Source organism: Cornus florida, unplaced genomic scaffold, assembly GCF_030987335.1.
Source record: "Cornus florida cultivar Cherokee Brave unplaced genomic scaffold, ASM3098733v1 CherokeeBrave_3.0.0_Hap2_Chr01, whole genome shotgun sequence".
NCBI lineage: Eukaryota > Viridiplantae > Streptophyta > Magnoliopsida > Cornales > Cornaceae > Cornus > Cornus florida.
This window is the reverse complement of record NW_026775571.1, coordinates 52,774,821-52,794,514: the sequence shown is the minus strand read 5'-3', so window position 1 is coordinate 52,794,514 and position 19,694 is coordinate 52,774,821. Positions and strand designations below refer to the sequence as shown.

The 19,694-nt window shown below is 33.8% G+C and overlaps 3 protein-coding genes across 4 annotated transcripts; 1 reads left to right on the top strand and 2 right to left on the bottom strand.

Moving 5' to 3' along the window:
• The first annotated feature begins 3,184 nt into the window (after positions 1–3,184).
• LOC132296981 (cytochrome c oxidase assembly protein COX15-like) lies at positions 3,185–12,484 on the top strand. Of its 2 annotated transcripts, none has more exons than XM_059794885.1 (8): positions 3,185–3,506; positions 4,590–4,888; positions 5,153–5,378; positions 5,472–5,717; positions 5,811–5,915; positions 7,035–7,166; positions 7,335–7,632; positions 12,231–12,484. In XM_059794885.1, exons 1-7 carry the CDS (start codon positions 3,273–3,275, stop codon positions 7,503–7,505), a joined length of 1,413 nt encoding a protein of 470 aa, XP_059650868.1. In that variant the 5' UTR covers positions 3,185–3,272; the 3' UTR covers positions 7,506–7,632; positions 12,231–12,484. The 2 variants fall into 2 exon arrangements, with proteins under 2 accessions (XP_059650868.1, XP_059650867.1); XM_059794884.1 differs by having other exon boundaries at positions 5,811–5,921.
• A 1,668-nt stretch (positions 12,485–14,152) lies between these two features.
• LOC132272289 (disease resistance protein RPM1-like) lies at positions 14,153–15,247 on the bottom strand. The gene has a single exon (XM_059773520.1). It carries the CDS (start codon positions 15,245–15,247, stop codon positions 14,153–14,155), a length of 1,095 nt encoding a protein of 364 aa, XP_059629503.1.
• An 18-nt stretch (positions 15,248–15,265) lies between these two features.
• Positions 15,266–16,777, bottom strand: LOC132272273 (disease resistance protein RPM1-like). The gene has a single exon (XM_059773519.1). It carries the CDS (start codon positions 16,775–16,777, stop codon positions 15,266–15,268), a length of 1,512 nt encoding a protein of 503 aa, XP_059629502.1.
• Between the last annotated feature and the right edge of the window lie 2,917 nt (positions 16,778–19,694).

The following is a 19,694-nucleotide window of genomic DNA, read 5'->3' as shown; positions in this document are numbered from 1 at the left end:
TCATATGTTGTTGTTGTTATCATAAAAGGGTCCATGACACCGCCGATGTATGTAATTTCTCCATTCTCATTTTTTGTCAAATTTTCCATCAAATTGACAAAAACATGTAATTTGTTTCTCATTCATTTCTCCTACTAGTTTTAAAATTGATTCATTAGTAAAATAATAATAATAATAATAATAATAAAGTTCAAAAAAATAATGAAATAGAAAACAAATAAAGATCATAATTAAATAATGTAATTTAGAGACCTTAGCATACAAACATTTAAAAGCAGAAAATAAAATAAAATAACTTAGAGTAGGTGTTTTGCTATCATATTGCCGCCTGCCTTCCACTACTAAAGTCTTCAAAATCACATAACAGGCTTATAAATTAACTGATAGTATGGTTCCAGTTTAAGGTGCAGAATTGATGAAACATCGCATAATAAACCCTAGGTAATCAGATCGCAGACTAAGAGTTCGTTCACAATAAGAATGTCTATTAGTGGCTGTTACCCAGTAAAAATTCCAAAAATGTAAAGTATGCATGTCAAAGGCATATATATACATCCAATAAGCATTTCATTTATTTCAAATTTCAAATTTACTATACAATTATACATAAGAACAATTCAATTCTTACATGGTTGCTCCAAATGAATGACCTTCCCAAGCTAGAGTGTTATTTTAAAATTACTATGTTATACTAAGATATAGAAACATAACATCAAACAATTCAACTAACCCAACCATGTTCCTGTTTCTTTAATTTGGCAACATGCATCTGAAACATTTTAATAATATGTAATATGTACTTCTTCTTATCGAAATTGATGTGTAATAGAAGTCTACATGACATTGTCTGAAATGTCCATATCTTTATTTGCAACTACAGCAGGTTAAATCTTTACCCAAAATAATAATAATAATAATAAATAAATAAATAAACTATAGCAGAATAATATTAAAGGATGCCCAAAATTCGAAAAAACACAGAGGTGGTTTGTGAACAAAAAAGGTTAAATTGTAAATAAGCACAAGCAAAAGGTTTATAAGAAGGAAAAAATATTATAGCAATTCCTACAGGAAATGTCATTAATACACCCAAGAGTTTCTTAAGAAAAACAAAACTTTTCATTAGAACCCATAGAAACTGCCATCAACAAAAGAAGAGAGTAACTTTTTTGTTTTCTTTTTACTAGACGTGTACTTCAGTCCCTTCAATTGTTTCCCTAAATCTCAATTATTTTTGGAAGCATCATTGAAAAGCATAGAAGATTTTCGCAAAAGGATGTGGAATAATCTAAAAGCTGATTACATCTAAATACCATCAAGATTTAGTGATCTAGGACCTACTATGAGTCAGCATCCCAAACCCGTATCTTAATTATCAACTTCTAAAAAATCTAAACCGTCTCAGGTTCCATCTTCAATTTTTGCATTTAAGATCCATTTTTTTCTAGTTAACACCTCGAATGTTTGACCATCTGCTTTAGCGGGCAAATCATGTAATGCAGAAATTTATCTACTTTCTTCAACTCTTCTTATGTACTCTTCATATATATTTAAATTCAAATTAGTTTATCAATGAGGGACCACTTTTCTTCAAGGAATAAATGAGTTGCAATCTGAGCACTCAAAACTGTAAACACCTTAGGGCATATGACTTCCAAGTAAAATACAAGAATATAAACTGTTTAGTCAATGGAATTTTATTTTGGTTAATTTCAGTATAAAAACTTGAGTTTATAATTTTATTTAACTTTTAGTTAAAAATTTAAAAGTTATTTAGAATTGGTTACATCTAAATATTTATTTTATTTTATTTTCCCTTAAATGAAGAAAACAAATAATAAATGGAACAGTATAGTACAAGGTAAAAATGAGGGCATACCCAGACACAAGAACCCTAACAACAGCAAAGACCTAGTTAGATAAAAAAAAAAACTTTGGGTCAACCCAAACATATATTTACCTTCTTTGAAAATTAATTTCAAATATCAACAATTTGTATCTATATAATGTCACAGACCTAGAATACAAGTTGTGAATTGAAAATTATATATGTAAATATGCTCATAAATTGGTTTGAATGTGCAAAATAGATGAAAAAAAAAAACAAAAAAATATAGAATCATAGATTATGCACATAATTAGATGAAAAATTACCTCAAACCCTGGATTCGTTCTTGAAGGAGAGAAGGACAAACCTTAGCTCTGGCTTTATTCAAAACCGAATAGATTCGGTTATCGAGAAACGAAGTGGAGAAGACAGAAGAACGAAGTGGAGAAGTGGGGTTGTTGCTTCGCTGGTTACAAAGAGGCTTCGTTGTTACAGAGAGGGAGATAGATAGAGGGCGCATGAATGAGGGTTTTATGGGCATATATTGCTTAAATTGGATAAATAAATAAAAAGGGCAATAAGGTAAATGTGTTGGAATAGGGAGAAGGGTATTTTAGGCAACACAATATTTTAAACAGTAAAAGTTCATGTGTTGTGTTATCTTTTTAGTCAAACTCATTTTCTTGAAAGAATATGACTTTGACTCAACTGATTAGTAAATATGGAGTACTAAGAGCAACTCCAATAGACTGTTATTTTCATGTGGGTTTAAAATGGGCTCTCCAATGACATGCCAAATGAGCTACCAAAATATAACTTTGCCAAATGTTATGCCAAATATAATACAACATATAACTATTACCAAATCTGCTATTGTTCTCTTCCTTCTTCTCTCTTGTATGGACTGCCAACTTGGTGTTAGGCTGCCAATTTTGTGTTGTGCTTGTGTATATATATAAGTCAGTTGTGCTTGTATATATATATATATATGTCAGTGTTGTGCATATATATATGTATATGACTGTTGTGTGTGTGTATATATGTGTGTATATATATTGTGCTTGTATATATATATATATATATATATGCAAGTGTTTTTATTTATTTATTTTAAATAATAATTGTTATGTCAAAAAATAGTATTTTAGATGAAATGCATAGTTGGAGCAGAATAGCTAAAATATAGTACTTTGACACTGCACCTCCTCTAAAAATATAGATTTGATATGTAAAAATGACAGTTTACGTTGGAGATGGTCTAATCCATTTATATGTAAAAATGTCTAAAAATAGAACCACCGAAAAATCCATTTAAAAATAATTTTTCGTTGGATAAATTGGCGGTTTGAACGGTACAAGGTTAAACCCACCTGACCGATTGACTGATATCAGCTCGCTCGTGAGAGAGAGAGAGAGAGAGAGAGAGAGGAGAAACAGGGCGGCCATGTTTGGGAGGAGACTGGTATCGTCGCTTCTCAAAAGGAGTAAAGACCTAAATAAGAGCATATACTACAATGTCAAGGGATCATCAACTAGGGTTTTGAATGAACCATCTCTAAACCCTTGCAGATTCTACTCTGTTAATGTTGCTGGTCGTAGTACTACTACTCCTGTTACGGCAAGGAACTCCATTTTCTATGGCTTTAGATCTACAGTCCATCATCATCATCGTCTTAAGGTTCTATTTCTACCTTCTCATCTTTCTTCATTTTGCTTTTCAGAATTATAAAAATGATGATTTCCTTTGTTTGATGTCCTGTTTTCATTCATCTTTATATGAAGCTTTATGTGGAAATCACGTAACGAAGGATTGTTATACAACATACACACATATGGGTGTGTTTATATCATGTTGGAATTTCTTTTAAGATGATTTGGGTTGGTTTCATTGTAAAAAAAGTAGGTGAAAGTGGCACCATTTTCCTTTTATTTATGTATGTTGTTTTTCGATGTGTGGTCTGCAATTTAGTTTCAAATGATTTTGTTCATGTATGTATATATATTATGTTGGATTTTCTTTAGATGATTTTGGTTGGTTTATTGTAAAAAAAATTGGTGGAAATAGTACCAAATATATATATTTTTAAATTTCATTTTGTTTTCCAATGTGTGGTCTTGTAATTTGGAATTCAAATGATATCTTGTTTAATGGGCTTGGATTTCATTGTGTGTTTTTTGTTCTTTTAGACTGGCATTCGATAGATCCATTTTGAATGGTTTGTTTGCAACAAAGAAAATGAAAAACCTACCTTGATCTCCTGTACTCTAGTTTTTGTTCTTTTCTCCAAACTATATGTTGGTGCTTACTTTTTGTGATTGCTTAAAAGCTTCTTGGATTTCTTTGCGTTTCTGTTAAAATAGCTGAAAGTCTTCTTATTAGGGGATCTTCTTTTTTCTTATCAACATAGAGTTGGAACTTAGCTGTGTAAGTTGCAGGTGGACCAGTGTGAAGCTTTAATTTTGTTGTCAGCCATTCAGCAACTGCATTGCGAATCTATTATTCCGTTAGAAGTCCTTATCTTTAACCTAAGTTAACCTACTAATTTTGGGACATTGCAGTAGATAGACTTTCTTTTCATCAACTATAAACTTCAAGCATCAATTTTTTCTACCCCTCCCTGCGTCTGAATACATTTTTTTTTTTCTTCCAGTAAAGGCCTTGTGTTTGAATGTTCTTGTCAGAGTCTGCCTTTTTTTTTCAAATTTTCTTAGTTTTGTCTATAAATATAATCAAAGGATCAATATTATATGATGTTTTCAGGATTTTTGTACGCCGTCATTTAGGAATATGTGTACCATGACATCTGCCAACATGATAAATAAGGAGGGTTTGAAGCTTTTGGTTACTGCTGGGCCCCATGCGCAGAAAGTTGTTGGAATATGGCTTTTTGCTTCTGCTGCATGGGTGTTTAGTATGGTGGTGCTTGGGGGTGTCACACGACTTACTCGATCTGGTCTTTCGATGACTGACTGGAAATTCACCGGTGACCTTCCTCCTCTATCAGATGATGACTGGTTGATTGAGTTTGAGAAATATAAGCAATCCCCCGAGTACAAGCGGTTAGTTCCAACAATATTTCAAGTGTTTCTGTGATTAATATTTGTTTATTGTGTGGCTTGTGCAAGGAATTTCATTTTCTTTTTGTTCTACAGAACGTTTTCATGATCGTAACTTCAATTTTTGTATTTCTAAATCTTCCAGGCAGTGTGTACTCATGAGTATTTTTGTGTCTACAAGTGATGTTGCCCTGTCCTTTTAAATGATGTAGAAATCTGGAATTTTGTTAGTTATTGGCTACATATTTGATTTCTGATCTCTTGTAGTGTAAACAAAGGGATGAGCATTGAAGATTTCAAGTTCATTTATTGGATGGAATATGCACATCGTATGTGGGGAAGAGGACTGGGTATCATGTTCGCACTGCCATTTTCATATTTTCTTCGTAAGGGATACATTACTCTGCAACTTGGAATGAGACTTTCTGTTTTATTTGCCCTGGGTGCTGGACAGGGACTAATCGGTTGGTGGATGGTTAAAAGTGGATTGGAGGTAAACAAAATTAATTTTCTGTTACGGCACTAAAATTTTGTATAAGGTCTGAACTCCTAAATACATTTCCTCTCTTCACTTCTTCTTTCGAAGGAGCCACCATCTGAATATTCTCAACCTAGAGTAAGCCCTTACCGCCTAGCAGCTCATCTTACGTCAGCTTTCGTTATTTACTGTGGCCTGTTTTGGACTGCTCTTTCTGTTGTTATGCCTGAACCACCTGCTGAATCAGTTGCTTGGGTTCGTGGGGCAGCAAAAGTTAAGAAACTTGCCCTTCCTCTAAGCATCCTCGTTGGCATCACTGCGGTATCAGGAGCATTTGTTGCAGGGAATGATGCTGTATGTAACTATCTTACTTTTTTTCTTATCATGATTTGTCTTGAGAACTATCTGGGAATGATATGAATTTTCATTTGAATGGTAAATTGCCAGGGACATGCATTTAATACTTTTCCGAAGATGGGTGATACATGGATTCCAGATGATATTTTTAGCATGAAGCCACTTATCCGCAATTTCTTTGAGAACACATCAATGGTGCAGGTATCTTTCCAAGTTCTTGGTTTTCATAGATTATAGCAGACTTGACTGCCATGGCTTTCCAGATGAATGCATCAATAGCTATTAACTAAATTGAGGTTGATTTAGAAGAGATGCGGAAGAGAGAGATGATTGCTATGTTAAAACATATTTAATGAGTATAGCATATTTAAGTTTTACCTTATAATATTGTTGAAGGTGAACATTTTGGAGTTACCATGAACCTTTTATTTTCCCGAAATCTCCACAAATTGAGATTTACAAATTAGAATGAATAAATTTTCTAAATATTGTTTTCAGCAAAATCAAATTAGGCAAATAAGATGATGTTAAATAATATTGTCTCTTCTCCTGCTTTTTTTTTTTTTTCCCTCACCAAATGTGTCTATAGAAAGATTCTTGTAACTGTTTCAGTTCCTCCCATTTTTTATGTGCAGTTTTATTAATACGGGGGGAGTACCAGAGGAGGGTAAGATAAATTGGTGTGCTGGAACAAACACTTCCATTATAAGCTGTTATGGAACTCTGAAGTTTGTCTTTAGATTTTTTCAGCTGCCAAAAGAGGAGTACTACGGAAATTGTTTTTATATTCTGCAAAATAAGTGTATTAGTTGTTATGTCTGAATAGTTATTTGGGGGGAAATGTTATCTTAGAATACGAATATCAGTTCATATGTTCAATTCGAAGAACTATTGGTAGAATTGTTTTGGTTGTTTCCACAACATTTAGTTCAACTCATTCGACATTTTGACTTGAAACACTAGAGAATCAAACAAGTGACTCTGAGTGACATGCTCCATTGTTCAAACAGAGAATTAAATCTCTGATGGAGATTGTGTCTGAAAGTTAATTTTCTAAAACTTTGTTGGAACCACATAATTCTTCTAATTCCTTCTACGAATTACAGCTGTATGCAGTTATGTTTGATTCTATATCCATTGCTGATAATTTTGTTAAATATAGCTGGCATCAGTTATAGATTTATGTAATGTGTTTATTGCTTGAACTACCTGAAGATCTAAAACGAATGGAATGTCATCTAATTCGAAAATTTTATTTTCTCAAACACTAGTCTCTAATATTATTCCGTAATATATATTCTTTAATGTTTACAGCTTGACCATCGTATCCTTGCGACTGCAACCTTAGTTTCAATTGGCGGCTTTTGGTGGTCAATGAGAAACCTGGACATTCATCCCGCCATACGATCTTTAATTGGAACCACCATGGGCATGGCAGCTCTTCAGGTACTTTTAGTTTTGAGTTCTTTAAGTTGTTTGTTTAAACTATTTCCTGTTACAAGTTATTTTCATAATTGTGTTGGTAGTTAAATCAATTTTGTAGTTTGACTATTTTCTTAGGAGTATGACAATTAGTAACTTGCTGGTATCTAAATTCATTTTGTCTAATTGCAGGTGACTTTGGGGATATCAACACTTCTCTCTTATGTACCTGTTTCGTTAGGCACTGCTCATCAGGCTGGAGCTTTAACTCTTTTGACACTTATGATACTGCTTAATCACACTGTGCGAAAGCCTTCATTGTCGCTTCTAAAAACTCTTCCTTTAGTTGCAAAGTCGAACTGATAGTTTCAGCCTAGGAATTTGTATCGCGGATTATAATTATTCATCAGTTCACATTTTAAATGTTGACTGTTCATCAGTTGCCTGTTGTCAAGGTCAGTGGAATATTCATCAGTTGCCCATTGTCAAGGTGAGAGTCCACTTTGCCATATGATAGAGAAATGCATTGACATTTTTTGCTTTCTTATTTTGATCCCTAACTGAATACATGCTTCAGACATAGCAGCCCTGAATTTGCCATGTGAAGAAAAATAGTTTAAAAGGTTTCTTTATTTGATTATCTATTCTACTACCAGTGCTGGTGACATAGAACTGTTTGGAAATAGAAGCAAAAAAGACATTGCTCAGTACTAGTCCACCTACAATGTGACAAAAACCTTAATTTTGATAATATTATAGAAAATGATTGTGTTGATACACAAACTAACTTTTATCATTGCACCAAATAATGATATTATAAGAGAATATTTTTTCTTTTTCTTTTTATTTTTATTTTGGCTGGATGTGGCAATTGGGACAACCTTTTAGATATGGTTATGCAAAATAAAATGAAGTCTTAAATCATTTGGGGTTTGACAAATATAATATTGTATTAGTTGTTTTGTTTTCAAAAGTGGTAGAATGAGTATTTTGGAGAAGTTATAAATGTCCATTCTCCTTTCCATGAGCTTTGATCCTCTTTTTGGTTCTAACAATTTTCTCTCTCTCTCTCTCTCTATATATATATATATATGTATATATATATTTGTTGTCTTGGCAATAAACACACACATCTATTTTATTGCTATGAAGACCTAACAAGGCATTTTTTTAACCATTTGAGGTTGGCTACATAAATATTGTTTTGCATTCCCCTCTATTTGAGGTTATAACCTCATTTAAATGATATTCTGTTATATATCACCCTATCTTTCAACCGTTGTTAGTTTTGATCACCCCTTCACCTAGCATTATCCCCAATCTCCCCTAGTGGATTGGTGCAGTTATTGGTCCTTTGTTCATTGGTCCTTTGCTCATGGTTAAATCATCTTAATTACTTAGCTCTTGTTTTATCTTCAATGAGTGTTACTTTAACCATCTTGAAAATGTGTGTATTTCTATTTTTATTCTATTTTGTCTTGGCACACATATCTCAAGAGTCACATTTAGATCACACTTATTTTATGTATTTGTCTTTCTGCTGTCCAGCATTTTGTTCATTAAAATATTGGTTGTCTAATAACAGTCTATAAAATTATACCTTTAAATTTTAGTGGAATAATTTGATTGCATAATATAATTTTAGAAGCATTCCTCTTATGTAACTTATCCAGCATTGATTTCATGATTAACATCATCTTTGCTTTTTTCCCTCTTTCTGTATAATTGAGCATAAAAACAAAAATGTTCAATTTTTAGTAATCTATCAATCCTTGATTTCAAAAGGTTAGAGGAAATAAAGTTATTATAATTGGTTTTAAAAAGTTAAAGATAACATGTCTGACGATTTGTAATAGACAAGAATGAAAAACGATAATTCACGTAGCCAATCTCATTCATATGAGATTGCAGACAAGGATGATGAATGATTACTGATCCTTGATTATTATTATTTTTATTTTAACATCCTCATATGTATTTATGGTTTTATTAAAGAATTTATGCTGCGTTTGGTACGCTTGAATGGAATGGAATGCCCATTCTAACCATTCCTTTGTTTTATATGAAATTTAAAGTGGAAATGACCATTCCTTTGGAATGAAGATCTATTTCTCAACTAAACCTATGGAATGACCATTTCATTCCCAAGTAAATTTTTTTAAAAAAATCTAGCTCCCAAAATATCCTCATGTTCCAAGTCCAAAGACCACCACCACCGCCTTCCACCACTGCCTTCCACCATTGCCACCACCACCACCACCACCGTCATTGCCACTATTGTCGCCACCTTCCACCTCCACTGTCACCACTACCATGCCATCTCCACCGACTTCCATCATTACCACCACCATCACTGACTTCCACCATTTACACCACCACCACCACCACCACTACCACCGTCAGTGCCACCACCACCATCACTATCACCGCCACCGCCACCGCCACCGCCACCGCCGTCATTGCCTTCCACCACCATCTTCACCGCCACCTTCACTGCCTTCCACCATTGCCTTCCACCACCGCTATTAACACCACTACCGCCTTCCACCACGACTGCACCGCTATCATTGCCACTGCCTTCCACCACCACCACCTGCACCATTGTTGCCTTCCACCACCACCACCTGCACCATTGTTGCCTTCCACCACCGCCACCTACACCACTGGCGCCTTTCGCCACCTACACCACTGCTGCCTTCCACCTCCACCACCACTGTCGTTGCCATCCACCACCGCCACATTTCTTTTTTAAGAAATTATAGAAAAATGTTATTTTGGTAATATAATTTATTTATCACTGAGGGGTATTTTGGAGAATTCAATTTGAAATTCATTCCATTTTAGGTTTTAAATTGGTCCAATCAAACACTAGAATGTTTATTATCATTCCATTCCTACATCATTTCAAATTTGCAACCAAATAATAGAATGAGAATGACCATTCCATTCCCATTTGCATTCTATTCCATTCCTGTATACCAAACGTGGCATTAAAGTTTTATTTCATGCATTCAATTTTAGTCCTATCTTATCTTAATCCTTTTGATTCTAGAGCTTTTCTCCCTTTTCTTCTAAACTCTAATTTAATTCTTATCCACGTTCTCATTTCTTCAATCAAAACAACATAAGCAGGAAGTAGCATATGCAATGGAACATGATATGGGCTTATTATTAATCCTTAATATGAGCTTACAATGATTGGAAATTCATTTGTTTCTGACAAAAGTTTAGCCTTTCATGAGTTTACCCAAACACTTCTATCTCACAAGAGCCCAATAAGTTATCTAATCTTTAGAAGCCCCATCGGCCTAGCAACTATTACAATCACTACCACAAGATTTTGAAGGAAAAAGATGAAGGCTAAAGTGCAAAAAAAGCTCCTGTTATATCCTGAATATGCAAATATCCCCCTGGTGTTTGAAAAACCACCTTGCATTTTCCAAATTGAGCAAATAAGGACATTTTTGTCGATTTGAAGACTGAAATACCTAAAATGCCCTTAAGACAAAATAAAATTAAAAAAAAATACTAATTTCATAAAACACTGATTATTAAGGGTATTTTGGGTTTTGATAGAAAAAAATTGTTTAGAATTGACGGTTAAGGGGCAATTTGCACATATCTTCAAATGTTAGGGATTTATATGCACATACTAAATAGTAGGGCTGTTTTTTGCACATTTTTTATTTAGCAGGGGTTTTCTTTTTGCACTTTACACTAAGATAAAACTAATCTCTCTCTAAGTCATACACAGCGTCTCTCCAGATTCCACTGACCACCTTAGAACCATGTTGGAAACCCTTATTCCAAAAGCAAGTGTAAAGTTAGTGCTCTCTCTCTCTCTCTCTGCGCGCCATGTTATCTCTTGAAAGGAGATGCCTATTTCTATTATTAAAATCTCTATTATTTCCACTCTTTTTTGTTGGGTTTCCAGAAGAGAGTATAGATCTTTAGAGGATATTGTTGATTTTTTGGCCTCTTTGAAGGTTTGAGGCTCTTTTTTGGCCTTGTGTAGTTCTCTTGGGACGCGCTCCCCTTTTGAGCGCTTTTTATACTTCTTTACTTATAAAAAAAAAAATGTTATCTCTTGATTGCCATTCTTTTCATTTCTTTTGTGCTGATGTAATCACAAGCCGCTCCCGTGGTAGAGGTGTGTGAGAGATGAACAGAGATTGATGGCGAAGACAATGCCGACATTGTCAATTTTTTGCAATATGAGCTTGAACAAAGTCGAGTTTGAGCTTGCTAGAGCATTGGTGAGCTGAGCTTGAGCCGAGCACAAACAACTTTTTGATTTTGATGAGTCGAGCTGGAACAATCCCAAGTTCGGCTTGGCTCATCTGCAGCTCTACTAGCACCAAAACTAGCACTCGCAGTAGAGAATTGTAGTTGATGTTCTATTAAGAATTAAAGCTAACCACAATAAGCCTTGGCAGTTTGTTGCCCTGTGATGTTGACAAATCTTTTTCTCTTCGATTACCACCACACCCGCAATGACTACATTGTCTCATGAAGCCTTGCGACATTGCTGGAGAAAATTGCCAATCATGAGGCTTGTTTCTGCCACTATTGAAGCATTGTCCAATCTGTAGCTTGACACATCTAGTCTGCGCAATGTACCTTTTATTTTATGTTCATAAATTGAAATGATGATTTGGCATTTTATATTGGATGCAATAAAACCGAGAAAGTCTTATGTGCACCAGTGATACCATATCATCGGTGTCACCAACCGATTACATCTTGTCACACAAGTAAAAATGCATCTATTTCAATGAGTCCTATTATTATGTGCCAACATTTAATTAGCTGGTAAATACCATGTAATTGGTATTACTTGTGCATTAAAGATATTTTTTTATTATTATTATTATTTTTAAAACCTTAGATTTACTGGTAATCCAAAATTAGATGTCTAGTAAAATGTTGTGGTACAGAAAGTGGAGAAGTCATTTATTATTATTTACTCCGTAGTTGCAAGTTCATTAATTATTTTTTTCTTCATAGTTGTTGCAGCAGTATGTTTGTTCTTTTAAATAATCTCACAATATAAGGTCGCATTTCTCTCTTTGTATATGGCATTCTCAGGTTTGACTGGTGTTGGAAAGAGCCACAGGCCCCCTACTCCCTTTTAAATCTGAAATGCGGACTGACAACGGTGCATACGATAAAATGCAAGGACCAATGCTGTGTATTGCAGTGTTAACATGACATCAATAGAGGTACAGTGTGAGTTTGGTGGATTACTTTAAGGTCCGAAAGTTTGACATATAAAAGCTTCTATTTGCAAAAGTATCGTTCATTAATAGGAGAATTACTTGGACTGTGGTCTTTAAAATTTATCAATTTGTGTTATGTACCAACTACCAACAATGACATATTATACAAAATAAATAGGTACACTAGAATTGAGAATATCTTATGATAATACATCTTTCAGTTCTCATTCTCGCAAGTCTACATATCCCCCAATTTTCACTCATAAGTCTTTACATATCTTAGTTTTCATTCTCGTCTCAACTACTAATCTAGGTATTTATTTATCCCTCAATTTTCATTGTCATAAGGATCACAATTTCTTTTTGCCTAAATTTCCTAACAAGAACAACTTGAAAATAAAAAACCTAGTGATATGGGAAATTTGAGATATATATGACTTAAAGAAGAAGAATAAAAAAGGGCAAAAACCCGAACAACACAAAATTTGCGTGGTCGATTAAAAAGATGATTTGGAAGAGATACTAGGAAGCCAGTGTAGAGAAAATTTCCTTTAAAATTTAGGTTTAATTAGGGTTTGTAACAATTTCCATTTGTTTTATTTAAAAATTATTTTCAGATAATAAACTGTTATTGGGGGACAGATCTACCCTCCTGCCTGTTTAAGTGGTTTAACAAGTGTGTGTATAAAATGGGTAGGAAAATTGCTTCACCAAATTTAGAATCCTGTTATGAAATTGTTGAGGTCAAACTAGTAGTATGGGTGGTGAAGGACAACATGCAAAATTTATTTAAAAAAGGACATAACTGTGCACCTTTGAGATTTAAAACAACCTTGAAGTACACAAATCAAACCATGAAGTAGTTTCATAATACATACTTTTGTTTATATGCATGTAAAGTTGAAAACCATAGCTGAGATAAAAGTAGGAATTAAGAAAGAGAGAGTACATCCAGTAGGAACAAAGGATGGTTGCCAAACACACATTGGAGGTGCATATCATCAAACAAATTATCCTCAGAGATACACACACAAGTTCAATCAAACATATATGCACCCGCTATGTTGCTCCTATCAGGGCTCGAACGCTCAATCCCCACCCCCTCTTTTGGTAGGAGAATTTATACCATTTGGGCTAGTGCCCATTGATTGGATGATTTGGAGGTTGTGAAGCCTACTTGTTCCAGCAACAGAAGTTAATTTAGTGTGGTTGCCGTGTCTGTTACATGACCTAACAATTAAAACATGACTTTGTAAATTGAGGAGAGTGGAATAGAATAACCAAAGAAAGAAAGAAAAACAGATTAATAGACTGATTTGAGCAGAGGAAACATGATTCTTATTACCGTTGAAATTGTGGTTGGCATTTCCATATTCGGGCCTTCTTTCATGATGATGTCGATCTGGGACTAGGAAACTAAGTAGGTTCACTGTCACGTTAACAAAGCATAAATGATGGTAGATATCAAATAATTAAAAATTGTATAATTCAATAAACCTAGAAACAATGTCTAAAAATAAGCTTTTAATATCTGCCACACACCACCATATATTATGGTACTTGCAGAGAGTTGGGCTTTGTGCATTGTAATATATTCTTACAAAATTCTATAAATATGAATAAAATTCTAATATAGTAATATACTTCGATAAAATTGTATAACGTATGAATAAGATTTTGTGCTTTCTAACATTGTAATATATTTTTACAAAAGTTGTTTGTTTGTTGAGTAAATATAATTATCTCTATCTAATAGTATATAAAGCAATTGGTTGTTTCTAGTTTATTTATCTAAAAGATGACAATATTACCAATGTTCTCGGAAACCTCTGCTAGATTCCAGCATTTGAAAATTCTTGCAGCTTGCAAGAGAGGCAGTGCTCCTGTGTCGACTTTCAACGAAATTAATTTAGTCATGTCATAGAGTTGAAATTGTTCAAGTTTCTGAAATCCCCCTTCCTCAAAGTGCAAGACCTTGCCATCGTATGCATTATTGAGCACAAGCTCTAGTAAATTGGGTAGAGTTTGAAGGGATTTTAGGGGATCTTCTGTCAGGCTTGAGTCACACAAACTTATTGTGACCAGATTTTGAAGTTTGGAAATCCAATTAGGGAACTTCTCCAATTGCCCCGTCAGGACAAGATGCTGCAAAGAATTGGGTGGAGATAAAATATGTTGTAAATCAAGAATGCCATTTTGAGTTGCAATTACATGCAAAGATTGAAGGTGGCTCATATTCTCAACTGCAATGCACATATCCTTCCCTTCCTCTTTCTTCAAGTTGATGATGCCCAATTTCCTCATCTGCCTTAGCATTATTAGCTCTTTGACTAAGCTTTTTCCATGATCATTTGCCAACTCCACTAAGTTTAGCTTTTGCAAATCCTTTAAACAACCAAACCCTTCATGTATCTTTACCACTTGGCTGTAAGGTCGATTGGACGCAAGAAGATGTCGCAACTTATGGAGCCTGTTGATCTCAATAGGTAGCTCATCCACAAGACTTTCTTTCAGATCTAATGTCAGTAGGTAGCGTAGCCTACCGATGGACTTCGGAAGAACCTTCACTTTTGTTTTTCTCAAACTTAGATACCTCAGATGGAGTAGATTTCCCACTTCTTCAGGCAGAGAATTTAATGCCGGAGCATTTTGAAAATCCAATACCTTCAAAAGCTTGAAATTTGTCATTAATGTGCCTATGAAAGACTCTGGCAATTCATCTGTTCCAAAAGTAATTACGGAATGTATTCTTGACTTAGTAATGCTATTCATGACACTATTAGTTATGTTATGAATAGATAAGCATCTAAATTGTCCATCGTCAAAAATAGAGTCATCTTTTGCGAAAAGTAACTCCTCGTTTTTTATTAGGATGATCTCACGCATTATATCATGGACTCGACATCATTGAACTTTTTGGTCAACTGTGTAGCCCCGTGATATTTGAACCAAGCTTCTATGGATGAGCTCTTTCAAGTTTTCTTCTGCGATCTCTTCCAATGTTTTACCTCTATCTTCTTTTACAAAACCCTCAGCGATCCATAATCGAATTAGTCTTCCATGTCTAATGGAGTAGTCTTCTGGAAGTATGCCAAAATACAAGAAACAAGGTTTGAGGTGGTAGGGCAAATCAAGATAGCTGAAGAGAATAATCTTCTTGACATCTTCTCGATGGGGGTTACTTTTCAACTCAGAACCGAGTCTATTAGAAAAATTTTGCCACTGCAATACAACCTTATCTTTGGTTGACAATAGACGACCTATCATTACAATAGCAAGTGGCACTCCATTACATTTTCTAACAATTTCATCCGACACTTCCTTCAATGCCGGAGGACAAATCCCTCCATAATCAGATTGGAATGCGCTTTTGCAGAAGAGGTCCCATGCTTTTTCGTGAGACAGGTGGTTGAGTTCATAGATCTTATCAAATTTAGATTCTATGCAAGAAGTAGCCACACCATTGTTTCTTGTAGTGATAATTACCCGACTACCTTTGTTATCGTCGGGTAAAGCAGGTTTTATGAAATTCCAAAAACGCATGTCCCATACATCGTCAAAAATAACCACGTACCTTTTTCGTTGTAAATATTCTCTTAGCTTGCCGATGAGTGATGCCTCTTCTATTGTTTCAATTCCATTGGAAGTAGTCTCGCAGAATTTCTTCATTACAGTCCTCAATAGGTCCTTGTTGTTGTATGATTGAGAGACAGTTATCCAAGCATGGCAAACAAAGTTCCCACATGCTACTTGGTCATCATAGACCTTCTTCACAAGAGTGGTCTTTCCAAGTCCACCCTCACCAACCACTGAAATCACCGTTCTTTTTGGTGATGCTTCCTCTGCCATCAAGGTCGTCAGTTCAGCTCGTGGAGACTCGATGCCTACCACTTCAGCTTCGTCAAGAAAAAGGGAAGCCACTCGAGGATCATGCCATGTCGACTCATTCTTCACATTGCTGCTGCTGCTGCTGCTTGATCCTTCCTCTTTGACATGTAAACCGTATCTATTCCGTAGTTCGTGGATCTCATGGAGAGTTGTTTTGATCTCTTGAATCTCCGAGGCTATCTCTTGTCGGGGTTTACATTTTATGATCGATTGAGCAACCTTGTAAAGAAAACTGATGAACCCACGACGCTGATCAGAGCGTTGTGTCAGCAGATGAAGTATGTATTCATCAATCACATCTTCTATTCGGTAAGAAACTTTCCTTACTCGTTTCACCAAAGCTTTTACACCATCATTGCTCTCTCCTTTTTCGGCCCTTTCGTCTGCATCCTTCAGATAGGGCTTAATGAACTCTAATTCACATTTGATACTTTCGAATTCTCTGTGCACACCTCTCAAAAGATTCACCTCCTCTGCAAGTAACGAAACCAAATAATCGATCACAATGCTCACCGCATACTCTGCCATTTTTCCTCTCTTCTCAATGGTGCTCTAAATTTCTTTTTGCTAAGTAACTCTATTTAATTTCAATGTGTTATTGTGTTAGAAACTGAATTATTTTACCCATAGCTTAAGAAAGGAATTATTTTTCTGGCCACTCAAGAGAGGAACATCCACTTCAATCGTTATTGTAAGTGCTCAAACTTCCCACACACACTACACCTAGCAGGGCTTCCCAGGTACGTTCTTAGTCAACAAAATATAAAGAAAGGTCTGGCCACTTTTAGTTTTTTCTCAATCATAGTTGTCTTCATTGTATATGGATGGTGACCATCACAATTCTTTCTTCAATTCTTTCTTATTATGCATCATATTTCTTCTTAGATTTAATTTTTTAAAATTAATTTTAATTATTTTATTATATATAAATTTTGTTGGCCTCTTTATCGCTTACCTTCTAGATTAATAACTTACAGAGATTTCACTAGTTCCTCCGCATATATTATGAATGAACACTGATTAACGTTTCACTCCACATATCCTGAATAAGATTTACGGAGTATAAAATTTATAAATTTTATAGATTTGTTTTCTTTGTATAGCCCACCAAAAAATGGCCCTTGCTATTCTATCAGATTCCTTCTTTAATTTTTATGTAAACCATGTGTAATTTTTTTTATTTATTTTTTATTTATTCCTACAATCACCACTTTTTTATTTTTTTATTTTTTATTATGTAATTACAATCACCTATTAATTTGTCTTATTAAGTATATAACTTTAATAATGGATCCATCTAGCATAAATCTGAATTGATTATCATATATTAAGGTTTATTTCCTTGATCTTTGTTCAATTATCATTTTTCATAGTTTCATTGTGTGACTCATTAATTTAATTCCTCTAATTTTTTTTACAATTTTATATATTTATTCTTATAAATGAGTTCTATATTGTTTTTTCTCCATTCTTTTTTCTTTTAGAATTTTGCTAAACAATTTTTTTGACTATTCAATTCCTATTCTATCTAAATTTCTCCATGCCTCTATAGGTCTGGGTCATCTACTTCCTTACTATTAATTTCATTTACTATTCCTATGTAAGGTTCATTACCTATCATTTACTAATTGTTGAACATAATTTTTTCACATTTCTAATCTATCTGTTTTTTTAAACTAATATTGTTTGATTTATATACTTAACACACCTAACTTTATTTCTATTAGTTAACCTCTCTTTATTTTTTGCTAATTTGTAAAGTCAGTTCACCCTCTTTTGTTTAATGCATTTTATTTGTTATTTTTACTTTAACTACCATCATTTTAGCTTCATATTTAAGTTTTTTGTGGCTCTCTAAATCTTCTTGTTTCTTACTCTTTTTTTTTTGTTTCTTGTTGTTGTTGTTGTTGTCGTTGTGATATTTAAGTTATAGAAGATGCTATTAAAATTAACTTGTATAAATTGTAAATAAGAAGTATTGATGAGAGAATAATTTTTCAAAAAAAAATTGCTTCTCTTGTCAATACCTTTGATTTACAAACAAGAATTCCTTCCTTGGTCAGAGAATGGAGATACAAATGGATCATTCACTCTTCAAGTTATTCTAAAGCTGAATCCACTATTTTGAAGCAAGAAGGTGCTTTTCTTGCACGAGTGAGTGCCCGTGCATGTGTGCTTGTTCTGAACTTTGGGTCGAGTTTGTAATGATACATAGTCCGACGGTCATACATATCAAACTAAATTTATGTGAGTAGAAAATGACATCAACATATATCAAAGTTACATAATTTATTCAGTAGATGGCCGCGTCCAAGCTCTGCGTGCGAATTAGCGACTTGGGAGTGCGTGAATTGTTCCACACAAGGCAAATGCAATTGTGTTATGGTAAGAATCCAAGTAAATAGCGCGTAGTGAAGGAATGGAACTCACTAGCAGTCGTTGGAAATAAAAAATACTTGAGCACAATTAAAAAAATATAACTATTTCATATACTTAATTAGTAAATGAGATTATAGATAAATATCTGATTATTTTTAAATAATATTATATTATAAAAAATAACAAAAATAAAATAAAATAATAATTTATTAAGATAATTACTTATATAAATAAATGTATAGAAGCTTTTGCGCGCTCCCGCTCTTTAAGAGATTAGATTATGTTTTCGCTCTCGTTTTATGTGACTTAGGATATGATGCTGATGATATCATTAGTCGGATATATTCGACTTTCAAACTATTTATTATTATTTTTGAAAAAAGTAATAATAAATCAAAATATGTGCGGTCATCACACCTTGTATTTATATAAATGTTAATTCATTCCTTTAAAAAAAAAAAATTATTATTTTATTCTTTTGTCAATACTTTTAATTTACAAACAAGAAGGGTAGTGCACAAGATACAAATGGAACATTCACCATTCAAAGTTAATCTAAAGCTAAGCGAGTGTTTTGAATCAAGAAGATGCTTTTCTTCTGAGTTACACACGTGCGTGATTTTGGGTTGAGTTTTATTATCTTTATGAGGTATCAACATTTGAAAAAAGAAATTATAAATAAAAATATGTGCAATTAATGATAACACACATTTTATAGTTATATAAATTTTAATGTAGTCGTCGACATCTTAATATGTATAGAATAGAATCGATCACATGAATTCTCATCAAAATTAGAAGCATCCCAATTTTAGCTTAGCTTCCAATTGCTCAGTCTGCTTCCTAGAATTGAAATTCTTATTCACGCTCCATTGTCTCAAAGGTTCTCTGCAACACTGAATTTTTGACTTCAATTTGAACATGGGTATGTGTATACTAGAGTAATGATATATTGCACATCATTAAGCAAGAAATTTATCCTCACCATGTATAATTACCATAGGTCCATATCTATATTCAAGTGTAACAAAGGTAGTTGTTATCCAAAAAAAAACAAAAAAAAAAA

Coding starts and splice junctions, on each gene's coding strand:
- LOC132272273 (XM_059773519.1), bottom strand. CDS start 16,777: ATGGCAGAGTATGCGGTGAGCATTGTGATCGATTATTTGGTTTCGTTA.
- LOC132272289 (XM_059773520.1), bottom strand. CDS start 15,247: ATGCGTGAGATCATCCTAATAAAAAACGAGGAGTTACTTTTCGCAAAA.
- LOC132296981 (XM_059794884.1), top strand. CDS start 3,273: ATGTTTGGGAGGAGACTGGTATCGTCGCTTCTCAAAAGGAGTAAAGAC. Junction 4,889..5,152: donor CAATCCCCCGAGTACAAGCG/GTTAGTTCCAAC, acceptor GATCTCTTGTAG/TGTAAACAAAGGGATGAGCA. Junction 5,379..5,471: donor TGGTTAAAAGTGGATTGGAG/GTAAACAAAATT, acceptor CTTCTTTCGAAG/GAGCCACCATCTGAATATTC.